At 38.6% G+C, this 24,036-nt stretch overlaps 1 protein-coding gene and 1 non-coding gene across 2 annotated transcripts; one reads left to right on the top strand and one right to left on the bottom strand.

Annotated features, from left to right (window-relative positions):
• Positions 1 to 6,670: 6,670 nt before the first annotated feature.
• On the bottom strand, positions 6,671 to 8,164 carry LOC149610945 (uncharacterized). Its single transcript, XM_089858705.1, has 2 exons — positions 7,426 to 8,164; positions 6,671 to 7,368 (listed from the first exon to the last, which is right to left on the bottom strand). Exons 1-2 carry the CDS (start codon positions 7,854 to 7,856, stop codon positions 7,182 to 7,184), a joined length of 618 nt encoding a protein of 205 aa, XP_089714831.1. The 5' UTR covers positions 7,857 to 8,164; the 3' UTR covers positions 6,671 to 7,181.
• A 10,637-nt stretch (positions 8,165 to 18,801) lies between these two features.
• TRNAH-AUG (transfer RNA histidin (anticodon AUG)) lies at positions 18,802 to 18,874 on the top strand. The gene has a single exon. It is a non-coding gene; the product is annotated as a tRNA-His (tRNA).
• The last annotated feature ends 5,162 nt before the right edge of the window (positions 18,875 to 24,036 follow it).

Genomic DNA, 24,036 nt, shown 5'->3' with positions numbered 1-24,036 from the left:
GGTCTCAGATGTGAAGTAAAAAGCCAAAGTTTTACCTCAATACCTGACGACCATTTTATATTTGGGCTTCCGTTGCGCAATGGTTAGCGCGTCCAGCTGTTAATCGAAAGGTTGGTGGTTCGAGCCCACCCGGGAGCGGTGTTTTGGGATCTCAAATGTAACGTAAATAGCCAAAGTTTTTCCACAATTCCTGACGACCATTTAATTTTTGGGCGTCCGTGGCGAATGGTTAGCGCGTTCGGCTGTTAACCGAAAGGTTGGTGGTTCGAGCCCATCCGGGAGCGGTGTTGTGAGGTCTCAGATGTAGCGTGAAAAGTCAAACTTTTTCCATAATACGTGATAACCATTTATTTTCTCAGCTTCCGTGGCTCAATGGTTAGCGCGTTCGGCTCTTAACCAATAGCTTGGTGGTTCGAGCCCATCCGGGAGAAGTGTTGTGACGTCTCAGATGTAACGTAAAATGTCAGAGTTTTTCCACAATCCCTGACGAACATTTACTTTTCGGGCTTTCGTGGCTCAATGGTTAGCGCGTTCGGCTGTTAATCGAACGGTTGGTGGTTCGAGCCCATCCGGGAGCGGTGTTGTGAGGTCTCAGATGTAGCGTGAAAAGTCAAACTTTTTCCATAATACGTGATAACCATTTATTTTCTGAGCTTTCGTGGCTCAATTGTTAGCGCGTTCGGCTGTTAACCAATAGGTTGGTGGTTCGAGCCCACCCGGGAGCGGTGTTTTGGGATCTCAAATGTAACGTAAATAGCCGAAATTTTTCCACAATACCTGACGACCATTTAATATTTGGGCTTCCGTTGCGCAATGGTTAGCGCGTTCGGCTGTTAACCGAAAGGTTGGTGGTTAGAGCCCACCCGGGAGCGGTGTTGTGGGATCTCTAATGTAACGTAAAAACCTAAAGTTTTTCCACACTGAAACCATTATTTTTATACTTTTTGCTTTAATTCAAGCAAATGTAACGATATTCAATCAAAAAACTTAAAATTCATATACTTAATGGCAGTGTGTAGCCATCTTTGATCTACTTGTTTATTTATTTTTTTATTTATATATTTATTTATTCCTGATTTTGATTGTTTTATTTAAAGAAAAACAATAACTCGTTCATATTTTATATTAAACGAAGTAAAAAAGTCATGCTTTACAAAAGATATTAAACTATATCCATGTATTTGCAAAACTTTATTTAAATTTTAATTTATATTATTTTTTTTACGGTTATTCTCTTTTAATGTTCTTTATCTAATTTTGTTGTCCAATTGACGTTAATCTTAAGACATTTAAGGAGGGCAATAAGTCGCTTGAAGACTTGGTCCCTCCTTATGAGCTTTTGTACTAAACTATGCCAAATAAACTTTGAAACTTTGAAACTTTGAAAACTGTTAAAATTCAATTTTTCAATAAGAAATCGTTGTCACGGATTTTGTATCTTGAAGAAGAAAAACATGCGATTTTTTCGGTACATTTTTGAATGCATTTTTTTCTGGAGAAATTTTTGACCGAATTCAGCTTAATTCCCTATAAAACACTCATTAAAAGTGATTTTATCTCGATTGAACAATAAATAAAAATGTACCTCGATTTTTAATAACATTTTCAAAATCGACGTTTCACGGCCAAAGAAGCATATTTTGAGTATTTCTTCACTATTTTCAAATATAACCGCTGAAACCATTATTTTTATACTTTTTGCTTTAATTCAAGCAAATGTAACGATATTCATTCAAAAAACTGTTAAAATTCAATTTTAAATAAGAAATCGTTGTCACGGATTTTGTATCTTGAAGAAAAAAAACATGCGATTTTTTCGGTACACTTTTGAATGCATTTTTTTCTGGAGAAATGTTTGACCGAATTCAGCTTAATTCCCTATAAAACACTCATTGAAAGTGATTTCATCTCGATTGAACAATAATTAAAAATTTACCTCGATTTTTAATAACATTTTAAAAATCGACGTTTCACCGCCAACAAAGCATATTTTGAGTATTTCTTCACTATTTACAAATATATTCACTGAAACCATTATTTTTATACTTTTTGCTTTAATTCAAGCAAATGTAACGATATTCAATCAAAAAACTGTTAAAATTAAATTTTTCAATAAGAAATCATTGTCACGGATTCTGTATCTTGAAGAAGAAAAACATGCGATTTTTTCGGTACTTTTTTGAATGCATTTTTTTCTGGAGATATTTTTGACCGAATTCAGCTTAATTCCCTATAAAACACTCATTAAAAGTGATTTCATCTCGATTGAACAATAAATAAAAATGTACCTCGATTTTTAATAACATTTTCAAAATCGAAGTTTCACGGCCAAAGAAGCATATTTTGAGTATTTCTTCACTATTTTCAAATATAACCACTGAAACCATTATTTTTATACTTTTGGCTTTAATTCAAGCAAATGTAACGATATTCATTCAAAAAACTGTTAAAATTAAATTTTTCAATAAGAAATCGTTGTCACGGATTTTGTATCTTGAAGAAGAAAAACATGCGATTTTTTCGGTACTTTTTTGAATGCATTTTTTTCTGGAGAAATTTTTGACCGAATTCAGCTTAATTCCCTATAAAACACTCATTAAAAGTGATTTTATCTCGATTGAACAATAAATAAAAATGTACCTCGATTTTTAATAACATTTTCAAAATCGACGTTTCACGGCCAAAGAAGCATACTTTGAGTAATTCTTCACTATTTTCAAATATATTCATTGAAACCATTATTTTTATACTTTTTGCTTTAATTCAAGCAATGTAACGATATTCATTCAAAAAACTGTTAAAATTCAATTTTCAATAAGAAATCGTATTCACGGATTTTGTGTCTTGAAGAAGAAAAACCTGCGATTTTTTCGGTACTTTTTTGAATGCATTTTTTTCTGGAGAAATTTTTGACCGAATTCAGCTTAATTCCCTATAAAACACTCATTGAAAGTGGTGGTTCGAGCCCACCCGGGACCGGTGTTGTGGGATCTCAAATGTAACGTAAAAACCAAAGTTTTTCCACAATACCTGACAACCATTTAATTTTTGGGTTTCCGTGCCGCATTGGTTAGCGCGTTCGGCTATGAACCGAAAGGTTGGTGGTTCGTGCCCATCCGGGAGCGGTGTTGTGAGGTCTCAGATGTGACGTAAAAAGTCAGAGTTTTTCCACAATACCTGACGAACATTTAATTTCTGTGCTTCCGTGGCGCAATGGTTAGCGCGCTCAACTGTTATTCAAAAGGTTGGTGGTTCGAGCGTACCCATGAGCGGTGTTGTGATGTCTCAGATGTGAAGTAAAAAGTCGAGGTTTTTCCACAATACCTGACGACCATTTAATATTTGGGCTTCCGTGGCGCAATGGTTAGCGCGTTCGGCTGTTAACCGAAAGGTTGGTGGTTCGAGCCCACCCGAAAGCGGTGTTGTGAGGTCTCAGATGTAACGTAAAATGTCATAGTTTTTCCACAATAACTGACGAACATTTAATATTTGGGCTTCCATGGCGCAATGGTTAGCGCGTTCGGCTGTTAACCGAAAGGTTGGTGGTTCGAGCCCATCCGGGAGCGGTGTTGTGGGATCTCTAATGTAACGTTAAAACCCAAAGTTTTTCCACACTGAAACCATTATTTTTATACTTTTTGCTTTAATTCAAGCAAATGTAACGATATTCAATCAAAAAACTTAAAATTCATATACTTAATGGCAGTGTGTAGCCATCTTTGATCTACTTGTTTATTTATTTTTTTATTTATATATTTATTTATTCCTGATTTTGATTGTTTTATTCAAAGAAAAACAATAACTCGTTCATATTTTATATTAAACGAAGTAAAAAAGTCATGCTTTACAAAAGATATTAAACTATATCCATGTATTTGCAAAACTTTGCAACGGTCTACCCCGGGGAAAATTAAACTGGCCGGTCGTAAAAAAAGGGGGATTCCGTTACAGGACGTTAGGTAGCCCTAATTTAATTAAGGGGGACCTCGTGACAACGTTAAAGGAAAGATCCACGATAGAATTTTTTTTATTTCTAAACATTCCTTAAGGCTTAAAATGCTATAATTCCGCAATATATTCTACCAAAGTTAGTTAATTATTTAATTGATAGCTATAATTTAAATTTCCCGGAGGAAGCCGTCAACGCCTGGAAGTTCGCAAACCTGTAGAGCAATGGGTCTGGCTTTCTATTTGTTAGAATTTTAGGCCAATCCGCGATGCGCACTGTGTGGAGCGTCTGCTATTTATTGTAATAGTGTTTCTCACTTTCTCTGAGACTCTGACGAATATAAGAAGAAAAATGCCTAATTGTATAATTGAAGGATGTAATACTAGTGCCAAACAGCATGGTGCAAGTCTATTTAGAATTCCAAATATTAAAAATCATATTGAAACTGCCAAGAGATGGATTCTATACGCGAAACCAGCGGTGAAAGAGAGTTTTGAAGAGGTATTAAGAAAATGTGACAGTAAGCCTTTGCCAGACAGTGATAGGAATTTAATAATTAGAAGATTTAGTGATAGTGTGCGAGTGTGCCACTTTCATTTCGCCCCAGAATGTTTAAATGTTCATCGGTTTGGCCTAAACTTATCTAAACAAACTGTAACTCTTAAACCTGGTTCTATACCAACACGAAACATTCCGAAGGTAGACCTAGCAGAAACTCAGTTAGAAACAGTGTTTGAAGATAATGAAGAACCTTCTGAAAGTGAAACAACTTTGATTGCGGAATCTAAATCTGTGGAAATAGGAACTCAAACAGAGTTAGACCTGTGGGCTGAAACTGAAAGAAATACTAGCCTGTGTTTAAAGATTGATTGCGCCACTGAAACATGTACCGAAAGTAAAATTAAGCAGGAATTGTTGACTCTATTAGAACATAATATTAAAGCAATATCAAAAGACCATTCATACAGTAGTACGACATTGGATATTTCTACAATATCACCAGTCCCCGAGCTTCAGTACCCATCCACTCCAGCAAAAAGTACACCAAAAACAAATGATGAAATTGAGGAGTTTGTAATATCGCCAAATTTGAAGGATATTTTTTCATCTCCTGCAACCATTGCTACAAACTCGCCAAATGTTTCATTGTACGAACCTAGTCCTTCAAGCTCAGTGTCATCCTCAAACTATTCACCTCTTCCAAAATCTCTTCCTCGTAAGATCGTTGAAGAAAACAAATATATTGTTTTTGAGAGCCAACTGAAGCAGTTGTTATGTAGATTGAGGTGTAATGAGCCAAATTGTGATAGTGCTATTGACACAACTGAAGATTTCAAATCTGAAAGCAGAGGATCATTATTAACTATCACTATGACGTGTCTTAGTGGCCATGAATTCATTTGGCGCTCGCAACCATTGCTAGGAAAAATGCCGGCTGGCAATTTACTGTTGATTTCGAGTATATTGCTATCTGGAGCTACATTCCAGCGCATACACTCAGTTTTTGAATTTATGGGATTAAAGGGTATTCAAAAATCATCCTTCTTTTCCATTCAAAAGAAGTACGTAATACCCGAAATTCGTGTTGCTTGGAGAAAAGAGCAAAATGATGTTATAAGCAAGTTGAAAGACTGTCCCCAAGTAAAAATATCAGCAGATGGTAGATTTGATTCTCCTGGACATTCGGCTAAATATTGCGGTTACACTTTCCTTGATCAAGTCACAGATAAATGTATCCATTTCGAAGTTGTAAACAAAAAAGAGGTAGACTACAAATCCAGCAATATGGAATTAGAAGGTTTAAAAAGGTGCCTAAAAAAACTGGAAACATTTGGTGTTGAAATATTCATAATCACAACTGATCGACATATACAAATTAGAGCTTTCTTAAGGGATTACTATCCAAATATAAACCACCAATTCGATGTCTGGCACTTGTCTAAAAATGTCAATAAACAAATTTCCGCCATTGCAAAGAAAAAGGATAACAAGGATCTTCAACCTTGGGTTAAATCCCTCTCTCGCCACATGTGGTATGCGGCTGAAAATTGCCATGGCGATCGAGATGTCTTAATTGATATGTGGAAATCTGTTATGTTTCACGTCAGTAATGTTCATAGTTTTCCGGATCTCCCACATTATAAACAGTGCCTCCACGATACTCTGCCAGTTCAAGAGGCAAGAAAAAAAAAATGGCTAAAACCCAACACACCTGCTTATGAAGCGCTAGACAACGTTGTTAACAAAAATAAAACTCTAAAAGACCTTAAGCAAGTTTGGGCCTTTTCCCATACTTCTAAACTAGAATCTTACCACAGCCTCGTAATAAAATACTGCCCTAAACACCGAGAATTCGACCAAGATGTTATGGAAGCGCGTACAATGTTGGCAGCTTTAGATCACAACTTTAATGTGGACAGAAAATTTTATTTCGAGAGAGAAAAGGACACTAACCAGTCAACAGCCCCAGACACGAAAAAAGAAGAATTTGAATATTTTTACTCTAAAGCGACTGGTGAATGGCATGCCAGGCCTATCAAAGAGCCAAAGTCATACAGGTTTATTTATGATATCATCGAAAATATTATCAAACGTAAAATAACCGATGAAGATGAAATCCCACTGGCCAATTTGATGAAGACCTCTTCTAAAAGAGATAATATGGCGCCAACTCCACGACCCGATAAACAAATATTAATTGATGCGGCAAAAAGGAGAAGATTATTTTAAATAAAATGTTATATATTTTCAAAATATGCAGATTATCATGAACTATCTTACGAACCCTAAACATTTAAAACAAATATTTTTACGAAGTCTGTTCATTAAAAATCCAACTAGTTAGGTACAACATTCTTCTTATTACCACTAAGTTAGGAAATTTATATCACAAATTAGTATTTACGGTAGTTTAGCAATAAAACCAGAATAAAATTCTAGCGAGCAATTTATTGCCTTTTAAAACCCTGAATCTAATTATTTCTAAATTAAATACCTATAAGTTGCTAGTCTCACAATTTTTTTTAAGACTAATTAGGAATTTTGATTTATTATCAATCACAGAAATATGACTATTTTTTGCATAACAAACCAGTATGATTTTTTAAGTCTGTGTTTGTTATCATTATGGCTTTTGTTATCACAATAATAAATTTGAATATGAGAATTCAAACTTAAATTAGACCCTTAAATTAAAAGTAACAACACTAAACATTGTCTTGAAAGTACGATATTAATTAGGTCGAAATCTTTCGATTTCTACTCCAGGCTTGTAACTTGTATATGAATTAACCTCAACTTCTGGGAAATTCTTTCGTACATTCAGTAGGACGCAAAACGGGACAATTTTTCTAACACCCCTTCCAAGCTTATGAAAAACCATGTGTGTATATGTTCGATACGCCGTGTAACGATAACTCCTAAATCAAACATTGTTAGTTTAACTTATAGGCATATTAACTTAAATGCATTCTTGCCTGTTAGAAAATTCTGCAGGTAGAGGTCTTCTGCGGGAATGCAAATAACTTCTGTATATACCTTTCAAAGCTCTCTTTCGCTGACACATACTCTTAAAGTCAATATCACTCGTGACACACAGAGCTGGATCTTCCATTTCCACATCATTCAAAAATAATACAACTTCCTCTATTTGTCTACAACAAATAATTCCTTCCCTTACATCCTTCCAGTTTATGAATTTCTTTAAATTTTCAATTTTCTCTTCATGACTGCCAAGGCCTAGCCAATCGGGGACGCATTTCCCGCAAGAACAGTTGTTTTGAATTCCGTTCAAGTCGATATTAATTTCCGCATTATTAACCAAATCATTTTCTCTCTCAATTTCTATATTTCTGAGTTCTTCTTCACTATATTCAGGCTCTACCTCGAAAGGATTTGTTCGCGGCATCTTAATTTGTAGCGGATATTTATAAGCAGACGATAGATTTTTTATTGGTCTGGCTTTAATGAAAGCTGGCCAATGAAATTCGCGACCCCTTAGAAGTTAGGGCCAATAAAATCCCTTCGTTTTATGGCGAAAATTTTGAATTTGACATGATGGCGGCGCCCTTCAACCAGTATTGGGAAAACTAATGTGTTAAAAACTTGTTTTATTTAAGCAGCATAATTCTTTTTTTGCTTTTTTATAGCATTTTAAGCCTTAAGGAATGTTTAGAAATAAAAAAAATTCCATCGTGGATCTTTCCTTTAAGTCTTAAAAACGGGAATTGTAAAGATAGGCCTAATTAATTAACTTCCTCCCGTTGGAATTCAATAAAAAGAATTTCATTCATACCTTCTGCTCATGTTGAATTCGAAAAAAAAGAAGATTTTAATGACTTTGTTTAATTTTACATAAAGAAAAACTTCGCGAAAGTTTCCCTTAGGATGACGACGTCGCGAGAACAAAACTATCGCGGTGCGAGACAGGGCTTCCGGCGACGTGAAGTGAAGAAGAAACGAAGAGGAGAGAGAGAGAGCCGTGGGTCTTACACGCGCTTATATAGGAAAAATTAAAGGGGGGTAGAGAGAAGGAGGAAGGAGGTGACGTAGACGACAAAAGGAGCGGACATAATCCGAGGACTCTATCCGTCCCTCTTGTCGTCTGCAGCGGTTTCTGGACGAAAACCGCTGCAAACGCCCCCTCGAAAAAAAAGAGAATTAGAATAGAAAAAATGTAAGGGAGAAGATAAGGAAAGGGATTTACGTAACCCGTTATAACGAGAAATGTTTTTTTTTTTTTTTTTTTTTTTTTTTTTCATTAAACACAAAATTATTAATTTTTTTTTTTTTTTTTTTTTTTCATGTTAAAGTTAAGTTTTAATACGCGACGCGTGTGTTGTATATTCCAAGTTGGCGGTCTTTTTGGACGAATTTTCTTGGGCATAGTGATGATCGGTGCAATCCCTCTGCGTTGCAGGCGACGCATTTGTAGTGAGGTGGAGGTCGGGTTATCAATGGAAATCCCTGGGGAGTGACTGGATATAACCTGACAAGGTCTCCTTGTGAAATGTTATCCCACGTGACCGGGTATAGCTCCCTGTTCCTGGGCGGGGCGCGTTGGTATGGTTGTTCTTGCAGAAATATTTTAGCGTAATCGTCCAGTTCGTAGAGGTTTTCTTGGGGGATTGGTATGGGTCCATAGTCCAGAAAGTTGGTCTCTAACTGAGATACGGTGGGTCGACGGACAACAGGGGGAACCGGGATAGTGGCGGCGGCTTCGGTTTGTTCTCCTTCTTCAATGTTTTCCCCGGCAATGGTGGGATTCGCAGGGGGCTCCGGAGGGATTTCTTCTTGGTTGTCAACGGTGGCGGCAGGGGGCTCGAGGGGATTTCTTTCTTCATCGGTGTCGAGGGTGGGTGTACGTTCTACGTCGGTTCCAGCGACGATTGGTGGAGGTTCCCTAGGGAGGTTTCCCGTTTCGGCAACTTCGATTGAGTTAGCGATTCTTATTTCAATGGGGATTCCATCCCTTTCTTCTTCCTCTGGAATTTCCACTCTGGCGGCTCCTGCTTCCATGTCTGGTCCCTCTTCGGGGTCTGGGTGAAGGATTAATACATCCTGAAAGCGAGGTTGGGGATTTTCAGTGGCGTTGATTGAATCTTCTTGGTGAAAAACCCGGGCGGCTGGGAGTGACACTATTTCAAAGTCTCTCACTAGGGGGTCCAATAGGAAGTCTTCTGGTGCGACGGTGTCGATTCTTTGTCTGCTCATTCTGGGTCCCGTGGTCCAGTACAACGGTGCTTTCGGGCTATCTCTGAAATTTATAACATCATTAGCAAATAAGAACGTAAATACTAAATAAGAATAATTCCCAAGGGAAGAAGTTAATTATGTGTAAGGCTTTTGGATACTAGACGGCCGTTAGCACGGTACGTCGTGGGTGAGCCAAGCGGACTCTCTCCCAAGGAGGTTTTGCTATCGGTATTCGTTTGAAAGTAAAGTCCTCTGGTGCTAAATTGACGATTCCTTGTTCGTGTAAATATTGGGATATCTCGTTTCTCGATCGTAGCATGCGGCTTTTTGGTCCTGGGGGATAGTAGTATACGTCCATGTCTACTTTTCCAGGTTGGACAGTGTGGCGGTAACATAACTCGCGAACCCAACCCTTTTTGAATGGTTTCTCGTAATTTGTCGGAAGTTGATCAGAAGACAGTATAGGTTGATAAACTTCTCCGCTACTAGGGGATTCTGAAAGTTCATCTACAGGAATTAAACGTTCAGGGGTCGAGGAGATGAGTGGTTCAGGATTTGTTTCTCGATGATGTGGTTCTCCTTCTGGACTTGTCGATAGTGTATGAAGTTTTGGAGTCTTTCTCCTTGGTCTTGCCGAAGAACTCCCTGTTGTCGGAATTCTGGCTCGTTTTCTCCTTTTTTCTCTATCGGCTACTCGGTCTATTTCGTCTGAGGATGAACTTAGTTGATCGGGTTGTTGGGTTTGCGGCCGTCTTTCTCTTCTTTGAATAGGTGGATTTTGAATAATTAAGGGTTCTTTTGTAGTGGTACTGCTTGATGACTTTCTTAATTGTTTCTTCTTTCTTCCCATGGAAGAAGATGTTGTCGTTGGGTGACTTCTCTTTCGGAGATCGGGGATCTCGGGTTCGTCACTGGAAAGACTGCTACTTATTGATTTTCTTACTGGTCGTCTTTTAGGTCCAGGAGCGGCGGATGAGGTAGTCGGATGACCTCGTTTTTCCGGTTCCGGTTCGGACATTCTATCGTCATCAGTAGAAGTGCTCAATTTTCGCAGCGTTTTTCTTCTAGGTCTGATTCCTTCTGTTGTCGTTGTTGTGGGGTGATCTCTTTTTGGTCTTGCGACTATCGGAATTGAAGGGGGATTCACTTGAATTGTCGCTGGAGGAGTTAGAGGTCCTTGAGGCAATGGCTCGGTTTCTGGATGCGTCTCTCCTTGATTGACAATGTTGTCCTGTAATTTCAATTCCGGCTGGATTTCTTCTGGTTGACGTATTTCTGGTTCTTGAGTTTTCTTTTTCGGTATTCTGTCAACAAATCGGAATGGGCCGATCATTTCTTCTACTTCCTCAAAAGACTCTGAGGAAGGCTGAGGTCTCTCTTCTAGTACTTCTGGGGGTGGTGTTCCTTCTGGAGTCGGAGTTCTTGATCTCGGTGGAGGAATAATTTCTTTTGGCTGAGTAGCTTCATCTTCCGGGATATTCTCCTCAGGGATGTTTTCGACCTGTTCGATTATTTCTTCTCTGGGAGTTTCTGAGTCTTCATTCTCCTCTAGGGGAACTTCTGAAGTTTGGTAAAGTTTGAGTTGAGCTATGTTTATGGGACCTGTTTTCTGTCCAGAGATCATGTCTTCGAGGACGCACACAAGGGGACTTCTTTTTTCCACGATCTTGAAAGGTCCAGTCCATTTCGGGCACAGTTTTCCCATACGTCCAATATTGGCGTTAGATAGGGGATGAGTTAACTTCCACACTATCATTCCAACGTCGAATTCGAGATCTTCTCTCCTTAAATCGTAGTATTTTTTCTGTTTGGCTTGAGCCAATTTTGAAAAGTTCTTTGTTAGTTTCCATTGGTCTTTAAGGATTTTTAGTGTCTCGGATCGGTCTTCAAATTCTTCCAAGGGCATACCGATGTCAATGTCCCATGGGAGTCTTGGTTCTCTTCCCATATTGAGGTAGAATGGAGATCTTCTGGTTGTCTCGTGCGGAGCTGAATTTATCGCGAAGGCGAGAGCGTTCAACGTTTCGTCCCACGTTCGGTGATTGTTCTCCACGTAAATTGAAATTGTTTCTCCAAGAACGCGATTAACTCTCTCTGTGATGTTTGACTGTGGATGATAGGGAGAAGTGTGGATGGGTCCAATGTTGAATAACTTGCAGGTATCGTGCCACAGAGAAGAAACGAACTGAGTTCCTCTATCGCTTAGGATCTGTTTTGGTGCTCCCCATCGGCAAACAAAGTTCTTTAGGGCTAGGGCGCAAGCATCCGCTGTTATTCTTTTCAGAGGTACTAATTCGACGAACTTGGTCATGTAGTCTGTGAACACGAGTAGAAATTTGTATCCCCTTCGGCTGACGGGAAATGGTCCCATGATGTCTACTCCTATCTTGTCGAAGGGTCCAGTCGGGACTGTGGATATCATTAGCTCGGGAGTTCTCCTGTTGCTTATCTTGTATTGCTGGCAGAGGACGCACTCCTTGACATATTGTCGGACGTCTTTGTCCAGATCGGGCCACCAATATCTATGTCCTACTTTTTCTCTTGTCTTATAATTTCCTCGGTGGGCGGAAAGTGGATGATCATGTAGAAGTCTCATGGTTTCTCTTCTGAGCGATTTTGGTAGATAGATTCTTGCTGGACGTGTTCCAGATGCTTTTCTGTATATCAAGTTGTTGACCATCTCGAAATCTGGGTGTTCTGGCGGGTTTTCTTGTCGTAATAGTTCAATGATTTCGCGAATAACTGGGTCTTCTCCTTGTGCGGTAATGATGTCATCTCGGTCGAAGATGTGAAAGTTCGCGTGCGGAAATGGAGGAAGAATGTACGCATGATGAGAGTGATCCGAGGGGACATTCGAGTTTTCTGATGACGCTTCTTGATTTTCCTCTTCAACGTTGGAGGCGACTGACATAGCAAACAGTCCAAGTGGGGCTCTTGAAAGGGCGTCGGCGACAATATTTTCGACTCCTTTCTTGTGTTGGACCTTGAAATCGAAGGTTTGGAGATACATGGCCCATCTGACGAGTTTAGAGTTCGGCTCCTTGAGTCCGAATAGCCATTGTAGTGCTTTATGGTCGGTTACGACGGTGAAAGGTCTACTTTCCAGGTACGGGCGGAAATGTCCTATGGCCCAGTATATCGCGAGACATTCCTTCTCTGATGTGCTGTAATTTGCTTCGGCATTTCTTAGGTTTCTGCTGGCATAAGCGATTGGAACTTCAGTTCCGTCTTGGATCTGTGATAGCATTGCTCCTAGGCCCGCGTCTGAGGCGTCCGTAGTTAGGATACTTGGCGCATCTGGCTTGTAGGCTGCTAGAGGCGGGGAACTGCAGATGGCTTCCTTGATTTTCTGGAATGCTTCCTCTTGAGCGGGACCCCATTCGAATTTGACTCCTTTCTTTTTCAGGTGGTTAAGCGGGGTGGCTATCTTTGAGTAGTGTGGTATAAATCTGTGGTGCCATCCAGCCATTCCAAGGAATCGTTGAAGTTGTTTTAGCGTCTTCGGTTTCGGATAGTCCTTGATGGCTTCCACTTTGGACGGATCGATGTAGATTCCGGTTTCGTTGATGACGTGTCCCAGGACTACTGCTTCTGACTGGGCAAATCTGCATTTCTTCAGTTGAAGAGTAAGGCCTGCGTTTTTTAATTTGGTCATGACATATTCCAAAGCGTTCTTCTGCTCCTTCCAAGTTTCGGAGGCGATCAGGATGTCATCTAAGTATACGACGATAGAGAAATTTTCTCCATCTCGGAATACCTCATCCATTAGACGCTGGAAAGTGCTTGGGGCATTGCAAAGTCCAAAAGGAAGAACGTTGAATTCGTATTTTCCGGCGTGAGTGATGAAGGCGGTCTTTGGTGAACTTCCTGGCTCCATTTCGACTTGCCAGTAGCCTGATTTCAGATCCAACGCTGTGATGTATTTGGGTTTCCCCAACTTACTTAAGGTTTCGTCTATACGAGGAATAGGGTACGGATCCTTGGCGGTTATAGCGTTCAGTTCCCGAACGTCGATGCAGAAGCGGTACTTCTTTTTTCCTGTTCCGGATCCGTCGTCTTGTTCCAGGATTACGACTGGTGAGGCCCATGGTGACGTGGAGGGTTTTATGATGCCATCTTTTAGCATATCGTAGATGTTTTGTTCGATGATTTTCTTCTTTTCGTCGCTAACGCGGTATGCTCTTTTATGTATAGGCTTAGCGTTACCTGTGTGTATTTCATGGACTACCAGACTGGTCCTTCCTAACTTGTCGCTGAATAGTTCAGGAAATCTGAGAAGGAGTTCCTTCAACTCTCTCTTCTGCTTGTACGAGAGAGAGGTTGAATCAACTGCTTCGTTGACGTTATTTACCATTTGAGGTGACGGGGGCAATTTGTCCTCTGACACCTCTAATAGGTTAAGTGTTAGTCCATTTATAGAGCATGTTAAAGTTCCAAAATCGATAATAGTATTCCAATCTTCTAGGAAATCTTGGCCTAATATTGCGTCACATAGGAGTGAAGGGACAATATGAAACTCTTGACTAAAATTGCTAATGATGTCTTGTTCAAATTTTATTTCAAAGTCTAATACTGTTGATCCTTTAGTAAAAGAGTACTGTCCGTTCCCCATGACTATGCATTCTGATCTTTCTGACTTAGGTTCTAGTTTGTTTTCTCCCCTAAATCTTTGTATGGCCCTCCATTGGTCTAGGCTTATCATGGATACTTCAGCACCATTATCGATTCTTGTATGTAGGATTGTGTGTTCAAATTTTATTTTTATTAAATGAGGGTTCCTCTTTGGGAGTCCTCTTCTTTGAATTGTGGCCAAGTGAAGTGGCGTGGTCACAATTCGGTCTTCTTTTTGATGGACTATTGAGTCGCGGGAGGGAAACGTCCTCTGATATTCCCCCCCGAGTTGGAGTTTCCCGGAAACTGACCTCGATTTCTTTCCATTCTGGCTGACGGACACTCGGTTGCGTAGTGACCTAAGCCACCGCAGTTGAAACAGGTTATTTGTCGTGCTCCCTGGTTGTTTACCGGAGGGTTTTGTCCTTCCGGGTTCTGGTCCTGTTGACGTCTGGGAATTGGTGGAAGGGCTAGCTGTCGAGGTTCACGTTCCCTTGATTCACTAGTTTGATTTCTCGATTCAAAGACTCGTGTTCGGCGAGGATATTCGTCTCGTTGTTGGTTTTGTTGTCTTGGTTGATTTCTTGTTTCGGGGTTGGATTGCCTCGTTTGGGGATTGGGTCTCGGGAAAGGAACTCTATAATGTTGAGCTGGGTAGCTTTGAGGGACATATTGGACGTGGAAAGGATTTTGGGATCCTTCCGGAAGAGGGAGGGTGGTGTTCCCATGAGGGATGTACCGCTCGAAGTTTGCGTCCGTATTTGAATAATATGGTCCCATTTGCGGGATATACCCTTGGGGAGTTGTTACTGGCGTATAAACTGCTGTTGGGGGAGCTACCTGCTGTATAACTGGTTGTGAAGACATTGTCGGGGGTTGGGGTATCACTTGCGACTGTGAGACTACTTGGGGTTGTATCTGATATACTGGTTGTTCTCTAATTATTATGGGTTCCTGATATGTTTTAACTTGAGTCTCAGGGATTTGTTGAGCTTTTTCCTCATTAGGATTTGTCTTACTTGGGGGTTGACTAGCTTTGGGTTTATTTAAGCCTAAGGTTTGTTCGATTTTTAAACAGGCGTCATGTAAATCCGCGGTAGTGTACAGGGGGATAAACATTAGAAGCCCTTTTAATTCATTTCTTAAATTCCGTTTTATCATTATGAGTAATTCATTATCCGGTATTGGGGGATGTAGATTTTGGTTTACCCTTGCAAAATAACCGAAAAATTCGTCTACTGACTCATTGGGTTTCTGTAGCCTATTATTGAGATCTATTCTAACCTTAGTTTCCTCATCCTCAATTTTATAATGTCGTTTCAGTCTCCCTTTAAATTCGGGCCATCCCATTCCTTGAGGGAGGGAGCGAAACCAGTATAGGGCATTTTCTCGTAAGAGGAGGGGCATAACATGCATTCTCTCGTCCTCGCTAATTTTGTGGAAAGTCGCGTATTCCTCAAACTGTCTGAGAAACTCCGGTACACTTTCGTTTTGCCTGCCGTAAAAAGCTAGTCTATCCGGGGGATCTAAACCTTTTACGCCGCCTTGGCTAGCGATGGCCATATTTGCGAAAGATTGTAAAATAGAGGCTAGAAATGCAGCCTGTTGAGCACCTCCACTACTTGTATTATTCTGTTGGGGTTGAGGATTTGACATTCCTGGAGGCTGACTATAGCCTTGACCAGGAAGGGGTTGTGAAATCCCTTGTGGGATATTAGGTGACTGTCTAGGGGGTCTCTGTGTTTGTCCTACAGATACTGGAGTAGCTATATTCTGTCTAAGAGAGGCATTTGTGTATATCACCGAACTAGTACGTGGAATGGTTCCACAAGGAGGGGTATTAGGTGCTGTGATTGGTATAGTAGACATAATTGGGGGATTCATTTGACTAGTTGGGGCCCAATTACTCATAAATCTCTTGGCCCTAGTATATGCGTTATCTTGAGCTTCTTCTACTCTGGGTGTGGGTTGACTAGTTTGTGGAGGTTCAGGTACATTTACTAAGTCAGGGCTACTCCCTCCATACCTATTTTGAATGTTATTTGCCCTATGGGGGTTGTAAACTTGGCTTGTGCGACGGAATAAGGCTAAGTTTCTAGCGCGTTTATTCGATTCGTCCTCAACTGACTTGGGAATTGTTTCCTTTTGCGAGGGATTGTCTATCCTTTCTTCTTGGTTGTATAAAAATCTACTTAAATCATAATTACTATCCCATAAGGGTTCATTATTTGGGTTAGGCGCGTATGCCATATTCGTTTCGGTTAGCCGAGAGGGACGTAAGATATTACCGACCACGCGGTTTGGCTTAGCCTCCGGCCACGTGTATCCCGAATTTTCCGATTCACGGGAGGAAACCGAAGAAATATCCGAATCCTTGCGTTCGCGATATAATTTTAACTTTGGGCACGATTCGGGATGATTCATTAAAATTTTCAAAAATATTTAAATCCAAAAATCTATCTATTCGAAAAATAATTTGGGATATCACAAGATTCTATTCTAAAAATAAATAATACTAATCTAAATAAATACTATAATAATTAATTTCGATGATTGAAATCGATTTGAAAAATGTGGAAGCACGCCTTCGAATGTTCGAGAAGGAAATTTCCAAGATGGCGGCTATCTAACTCAAACTAGAACTAGCCTGTAACTAACACACGAATCGGGCCCGACCACCCCGCCGACGAAGAAAAGCGACGGGACGGGAAAAACAATAACCGAGGGTTCAAAAAGACGGGCACGGCACCATTTGCAACGGTCTACCCCGGGGAAAATTAAACTGGCCGGTCGTAAAAAAAAGGGGGATTCCGTTACAGGACGTTAGGTAGCCCTAATTTAATTAAGGGGGACCTCGTGACAACGTTAAGTCTTAAAAACGGGAATTGTAAAGATAGGCCTAATTAATTAACTTCCTCCCGTTGGAATTCAATAAAAAGAATTTCATTCATACCTTCTGCTCATGTTGAATTCGAAAAAAAAGAAGATTTTAATGACTTTGTTTAATTTTACATAAAGAAAAACTTCGCGAAAGTTTCCCTTAGGATGACGACGTCGCGAGAACAAAACTATCGCGGTGCGAGACAGGGCTTCCGGCGACGTGAAGTGAAGAAGAAACGAAGAGGAGAGAGAGAGCCGTGGGTCTTACACGCGCTTATATAGGAAAAATTAAAGGGGGGGTAGAGAGAAGGAGGAAGGAGGTGACGTAGACGACAAAAGGAGCGGACATAATCCGAGGACTCTATCCGTCCCTCTTGTCGTCTGCAGCGGTTTCTGGACGAAAACCGCTGCAACTTTATTTAAATTTTAATTTATATTATTTTTTTATGGTTATTCTCTTTTAATGTTCTTTATCTAATTTTGTTGTCCAATTGACGTTAATCTTAAGAAATTTAAGGAGGGAAATAAGTCGCTTGAAGACTTGGTCCCTCCTCATGAGCTTTTGTACTAAACTATGCCAAATAAACTTTGAAACTTTGAAACTTTGAAACTTTGAAAACTGTTAAAATTCAATTTTAAATAAGAAATCGTTGTCACGGATTTTGTATCTTGAAGAAGAAAAACATGCGATTTTTTCGGTACACTTTTGAATGCATTTTTTTCTGGAGAAATTTTTGACCGAATTCAGCTTAATTCCCTATAAAACACTCATTGAAAGTGATTTCATCTCGATTGAACAATAATTAAAAATTTACCTCGATTTTTAATAACATTTTCAAAATCGACGTTTCACGGCCAAAGAAGCATACTTTGAGTAATTCTTCACTATTTTCAAATATATTCATTGAAACCATTATTTTTATACTTTTTGCTTTAATTCAAGCAATGTAACGATATTCATTCAAAAAACTGTTAAAATTCAATTTTCAATAAGAAATCGTATTCACGGATTTTGTGTCTTGAAGAAGAAAAACCTGCGATTTTTTCGGTACTTTTTTGAATGCATTTTTTTCTGGAGAAATTTTTGACCGAATTCAGCTTAATTCCCTATAAAACACTCATTGAAAGTGGTGGTTCGAGCCCACCCGGGACCGGTGTTGTGGGATCTCAAATGTAACGTAAAAACCAAAGTTTTTCCACAATACCTGACAACCATTTAATTTTTGGGTTTCCGTGCCGCATTGGTTAGCGCGTTCGGCTATGAACCGAAAGGTTGGTGGTTCGTGCCCATCCGGGAGCGGTGTTGTGAGGTCTCAGATGTGACGTAAAAAGTCAGAGTTTTTCCACAATACCTGACGAACATTTAATTTCTGTGCTTCCGTGGCGCAATGGTTAGCGCGCTCAACTGTTATTCAAAAGGTTGGTGGTTCGAGCCCACCCGGGAGCGGTGTTGTGGGGTCTCAGATGTAGCATAAAAATTCAAAACTTTTCCACAATACGTGATAACCATTTAATTTCTGAGCTTCCGTGGCTTAATTGTTAGCGCGTTCGGCTGTTAACCAATAGGTTGGTGGTTCGAGCCCACCCGGGACCGGTGTTGTGGGATCTCAAATGTAACGTAAAAACCAAAGTTTTTCCACAATACCTGACGACCATTGAATTTTTGGGTTTCCGTGGCGCATTGGTTAGCGCGTTCGGCTATGAACCGAAAGGTTGGTGGTTCGTGCCCATCCGGGAGCGGTGTTGTGAGGTCTCAGATGTGACGTAAAAAGTCGCGGTTTTTCCACAGTACCTGACGACCATTTAATATTTGGGCTTCCGTGGCGCAATGGTTAGCGCGTTCGGCTGTTAACCGAAAGGTTGGTGGTTCGAGCCCACCCGAAAGCGGTGTTGTGAGGTCTCAGATGTAACGTAAAACGTCATAGTTTTTCCACAATAACTGACGAACATTTAATTTCTGAACTTCCGTGGCTCAATGGTTAGCGCGTTCGGCTGTTAACCAATAGGTTGGTGGTTCGAGCCCATCTGGGAGCGGTGTTGTGAGGTCTCAGATGTAACGTAAAAAGTCAAACGTTTTCCACAATAACTGACGAACCGAAAGTTTGGTGGTTCGAGCCCATCCGGGAGCGTTTTGTGGTGTCTCAGATGTAACGTGAAAAGTCAGTGTTTTTCCACAATACCTGACGAACATTTAATTTTTGGGCTTCCGTGGCGCAATGGTTAGTGCGCTCACCTGTTATTCAAAAGGTTGGTGGTTCGAGCCCCTCCGGGAGCGTTTTGTGGGGTCTCAGATGTAACGTAAAAAGTCAGAGTTTTTCCACAATACGAGACAACCATATAATTTCTGAACTTCCGTGGCTCAATGGTTAGCGCGTTCGGCTGTTAACCAGTAAGTTGGTGGTTCGAGCCCACCCGAAACCGGTGTTGTGAGGTCTCAGATATGGCGTAAAAAACAAGGTTTCTCCACAATACCTGACAACCATTTAATTACTGAGCTTCCGTGGCTCAATGGTTGGCGCGTTCGGCTGTTAACCGAAAGGTTGGTGTTTCGAGCCCATCCGGGAGCGGTGTTGTGAGGTCTCAGATGTGACGTAAATGTCAAGAGTTTTCCACAATACCTGACGACCATTTAATATTTGGGCTTCCGTGGCGCAATGGTTAGCGCGTTCAGCTGTTATTCAAAAGCTGGTGGTTTAAGCCCTCCCGGGAGCGGTGTTGTGAGGTCTCAGATGTGACGTAAAAAGTCAGAGTTTTTCCACAATACGAGACAACCATATAATTTCTGAACTTCCGTGGCTCAATGGTTAGCGCGTTCGGCTGTTAAACAGTAAGTTGGTGGTTCGAGCCCACCCGAAACCGGTGTTGTGAGGTCTCAGATGTGGCGTAAAAAGTCAAGGTTTTTCCACAATACCTGACGACCATTTAATTTTTGGGCTTCCGTGGCTCAATGGTTAGCGCGTTCGGCTGTTAATCGAAAGGTTGGTGGTTCGAGCCCATCCGGGAGCGGTGTTGTGAGGTCTCAGATGTAACGTAAAAAGTCAAACTTTTTCCATAATACGTGATAACCATTTATTTTCTGAGCTTCCGTGGCTCAATTGTTAGCGCGTTCGGCTGTTAACCAATAGGTTGGTGGTTCGAGCCCACCCGGGAGCGGTGTTTTGGGATCTCAAATGTAACGTAAATAGCCAAAGTTTTTCCACAATACCTGACGACCATTTAATTTTTGGGCGTCCGTGGCGCAATGGTTAGCGCGTTCGGCTGTTAACCGAAAGGTTGGTGGTTCGAGCCCATCCGGGAGCGGTGTTGTGACGTCTCAGATGTTACGTAAAATGTCAGAGTTTTTCCACAATACCTGACGACCATTTAATATTTGGGCTTCCGTTGCGCAATGGTTAGCGCGTTTGGCTGTTAACCGAAAGGTTGGTGGTTCGAGCCCACCCGGGAGCGGTGTTGTGGGATCTCTAATGTAACGTAAAAACCAAAAGTTTTTCCACACTGAAACCATTATTTTTATACTTTTTGCTTTAATTCAAGCAAATGTAACGATATTCAATCAAAAAACTGTTAAAATTAAATTTTTCAATAAGAAATCGTTGTCACGGATTTTGTATCTTGAAGAAGAAAAACATGCGATTTTTTCGGTACTTTTTTGAATGCATTTTTTTCTGGAGAAATTTTTGACCGAATTCAGCTTAATTCTCTATAAAACACTCATTAAAAGTGATTTCATCTCGATTGAACAATAAATAAAAATGTACCTCGATTTTTAATAACATTTTCAAAATCGACGTTTCACGGCCAAAGAAGCATATTTTGTGTATTTCTTCACTATTTTCAAATATAACCACTGAAACCATTATTTTTATACTTTTTGCTTTAATTCAAGCAAATGTAACGATAATCATTCAAAAAACTGTTAAAATTCAATTTTTCAATAAGAAATCGTTGTCACGGATTTTGTATCTTGAAGAAGAAAAATATGCGATTTTTTCGGTACTTTTTTGAATGCATTTTTTTCTGGAGAAATTTTTGACCGAATTCAGCTTAATTCCCTATAAAACACTCATTAAAAGTGAATTCATCTCGATTGAACAATAAATAAAAATGTACCTCGATTTTTAATAACATTTTCAAAATCGACGTAACTCGGCCTAAGAAAAACATTTTGAGTATTTGTTCACTATTTTCAAATATAACCACTGAAACCATTATTTTTGTAATTTTTGCGTTAATTCAAGCAAATGTAACGATATTCATTCAACAAACTGTTAAAATTCAATTTTAAATAAGAAATCGTTGTCACGGATTTTGTATCTTGAAGAAAAAAAACATGCGATTTTTTCGGTACACTTTTAAATGCATTTTTTTCTGGAGAAATATTTGACCGAATTCAGCTTAATTCCCTATAAAACACTCATTAAAAGTGAATTCATCTCGATTGAACAATAAATAAAAAATGTACCTCGATTTTTAATAACATTTTCAAAATCGACGTAACTCGGCCTAAGAAAAACATTTTGAGTATTTGTTCACTATTTTCAAATATAACCACTGAAACCATTATTTTTGTAATTTTTGCGTTAATTCAAGCAAATGTAACGATATTCATTCAACAAACTGTTAAAATTCAATTTTAAATAAGAAATCGTTGTCACGGATTTTGTATCTTGAAGAAAAAAACATGCGATTTTTTCGGTACACTTTTAAATGCATTTTTTTCTGGAGAAATGTTTGACCGAATTCAGCTTAATTCCCTATAAAACACTCATTAAAAGTGATTTCATCTCGATTGAACAATAATTAAAAATGTACCTCGATTTTTAATAACATTTTCAAAATCGACGTTTCACGGCCTAAGAAAAACATTTTGAGTATTTGTTCACTATTTTCAAATATAACCACTGAAACCATTATTTTTATACTTTTTGCTTTAATTCAAGCAAATGTAACGATATTCAATCAAAAAACTGTTAAAATTCAATTTTTCAATAAGAAATCGTTGTCACGGATTTTGTATCTTGAAGAAGAAAAACATGCGATTTTTTCGGTACTTTTTTGAATGCATTTTTTTCAGGAGAAATTTTTGACCAAATTCAGCTTAATTCCCTATAAAACACTCATTAAAATGATTTCATCTCGATTGAACAATAAATAAAAATGTACCTCGATTTTTAATAACATTTTCAAAATCGACGTTTCACGGCCAAAGAAGCATATTTTGTGTATTTCTTCACTATTTTCAAATATAACCACTGAAACCATTATTTTTATACTTTTTGCTTTAATTCAAGCAAATGTAACGATAATCATTCAAAAAACTGTTAAAATTCAATTTTTCAATAAGAAATCGTTGTCACGGATTTTGTATCTTGAAGAAGAAAAATATGCGATTTTTTCGGTACTTTTTTGAATGCATTTTTTTCTGGAGAAATTTTTGACCGAATTCAGCTTAATTCCCTATAAAACACTCATTAAAAGTGAATTCATCTCGATTGAACAATAAATAAAAATGTACCTCGATTTTTAATAACATTTTCAAAATCGACGTAACTCGGCCTAAGAAAAACATTTTGAGTATTTGTTCACTATTTTCAAATATAACCACTGAAACCATTATTTTTGTAATTTTTGCGTTAATTCAAGCAAATGTAACGATATTCATTCAACAAACTGTTAAAATTCAATTTTAAATAAGAAATCGTTGTCACGGATTTTGTATCTTGAAGAAAAAAACATGCGATTTTTTCGGTACACTTTTAAATGCATTTTTTTCTGGAGAAATATTTGACCGAATTCAGCTTAATTCCCTATAAAACACTCATTAAAAGTGATTTCATCTCGATTGAACAATAATTAAAAATGTACCTCGATTTTTAATAACATTTTAAAAATCGACGTTTCACCGCCAACGAAGCATATTTTGAGTATTTCTTCACTATTTACAAATATATTCACTGAAACCATTATTTTTATACTTTTTGCTTTAATTCAAGCAAATGTAACGATATTCATTCAAAAAACTGTTAAAATTCAATTTTTCAATAAGAAATCGTTGTCACGGATTTTGTATCTTGAAGAAGAAAAACATGCGATTTTTTCGGTACTTTTTTGAATGCATTTTTTTCTGGAGAAATTTTTGACCGAATTCAGCTTAATTCCCTATAAAACACTCATTAAAAGTGAATTCATCTCGATTGAACAATAAATAAAAAATGTACCTCGATTTTTAATAACATTTTCAAAATCGACGTAACTCGGCCTAAGAAAAACATTTTGAGTATTTGTTCACTATTTTCAAATATAACCACTGAAACCATTATTTTTGTAATTTTTGCGTTAATTCAAGCAAATGTAACGATATTCATTCAACAAACTGTTAAAATTCAATTTTAAATAAGAAATCGTTGTCACGGATTTTGTATCTTGAAGAAAAAAAACATGCGATTTTTTCGGTACACTTTTAAATGCATTTTTTTCTGGAGAAATGTTTGACCGAATTCAGCTTAATTCCCTATAAAACACTCATTAAAAGTGATTTCATCTCGATTGAACAATAATTAAAAATGTACCTCGATTTTTAATAACATTTTCAAAATCGACGTTTCACGGCCTAAGAAAAACATTTTGAGTATTTGTTCACTATTTTCAAATATAACCACTGAAACCATTATTTTTATACTTTTTGCTTTAATTCAAGCAAATGTAACGATATTCAATCAAAAAACTGTTAAAATTCAATTTTTCAATAAGAAATCGTTGTCACGGATTTTGTATCTTGAAGAAGAAAAACATGCGATTTTTTCGGTACTTTTTTGAATGCATTTTTTTCAGGAGAAATTTTTGACCGAATTCAGCTTAATTCCCTATAAAACACTCATTAAAATGATTTCATCTCGATTGAA

The sequence above is a fragment of the Phalangium opilio genome, unplaced genomic scaffold, assembly GCF_054372755.1.
Source record: "Phalangium opilio isolate 3A_F unplaced genomic scaffold, DU_Popi_V2 ptg000329l_1, whole genome shotgun sequence".
Taxonomy (NCBI): Eukaryota; Metazoa; Arthropoda; class Arachnida; order Opiliones; family Phalangiidae; genus Phalangium; species Phalangium opilio.
This window is presented reverse-complemented; position numbering and strand designations above follow the sequence as displayed.

What these genes read in the sequence shown, in the direction of transcription:
- LOC149610945 (XM_089858705.1), bottom strand. Translation starts at nt 7,856, where the DNA reads ATGCCGCGAACAAATCCTTTCGAGGTAGAGCCTGAATATAGTGAAGAA. An exon ending in CCTGCAGAATTTTCTAACAG is followed by an intron (nt 7,369 to 7,425) that starts GCAAGAATGCAT and finishes TGTTTGATTTAG; the next exon opens with GAGTTATCGTTACACGGCGT.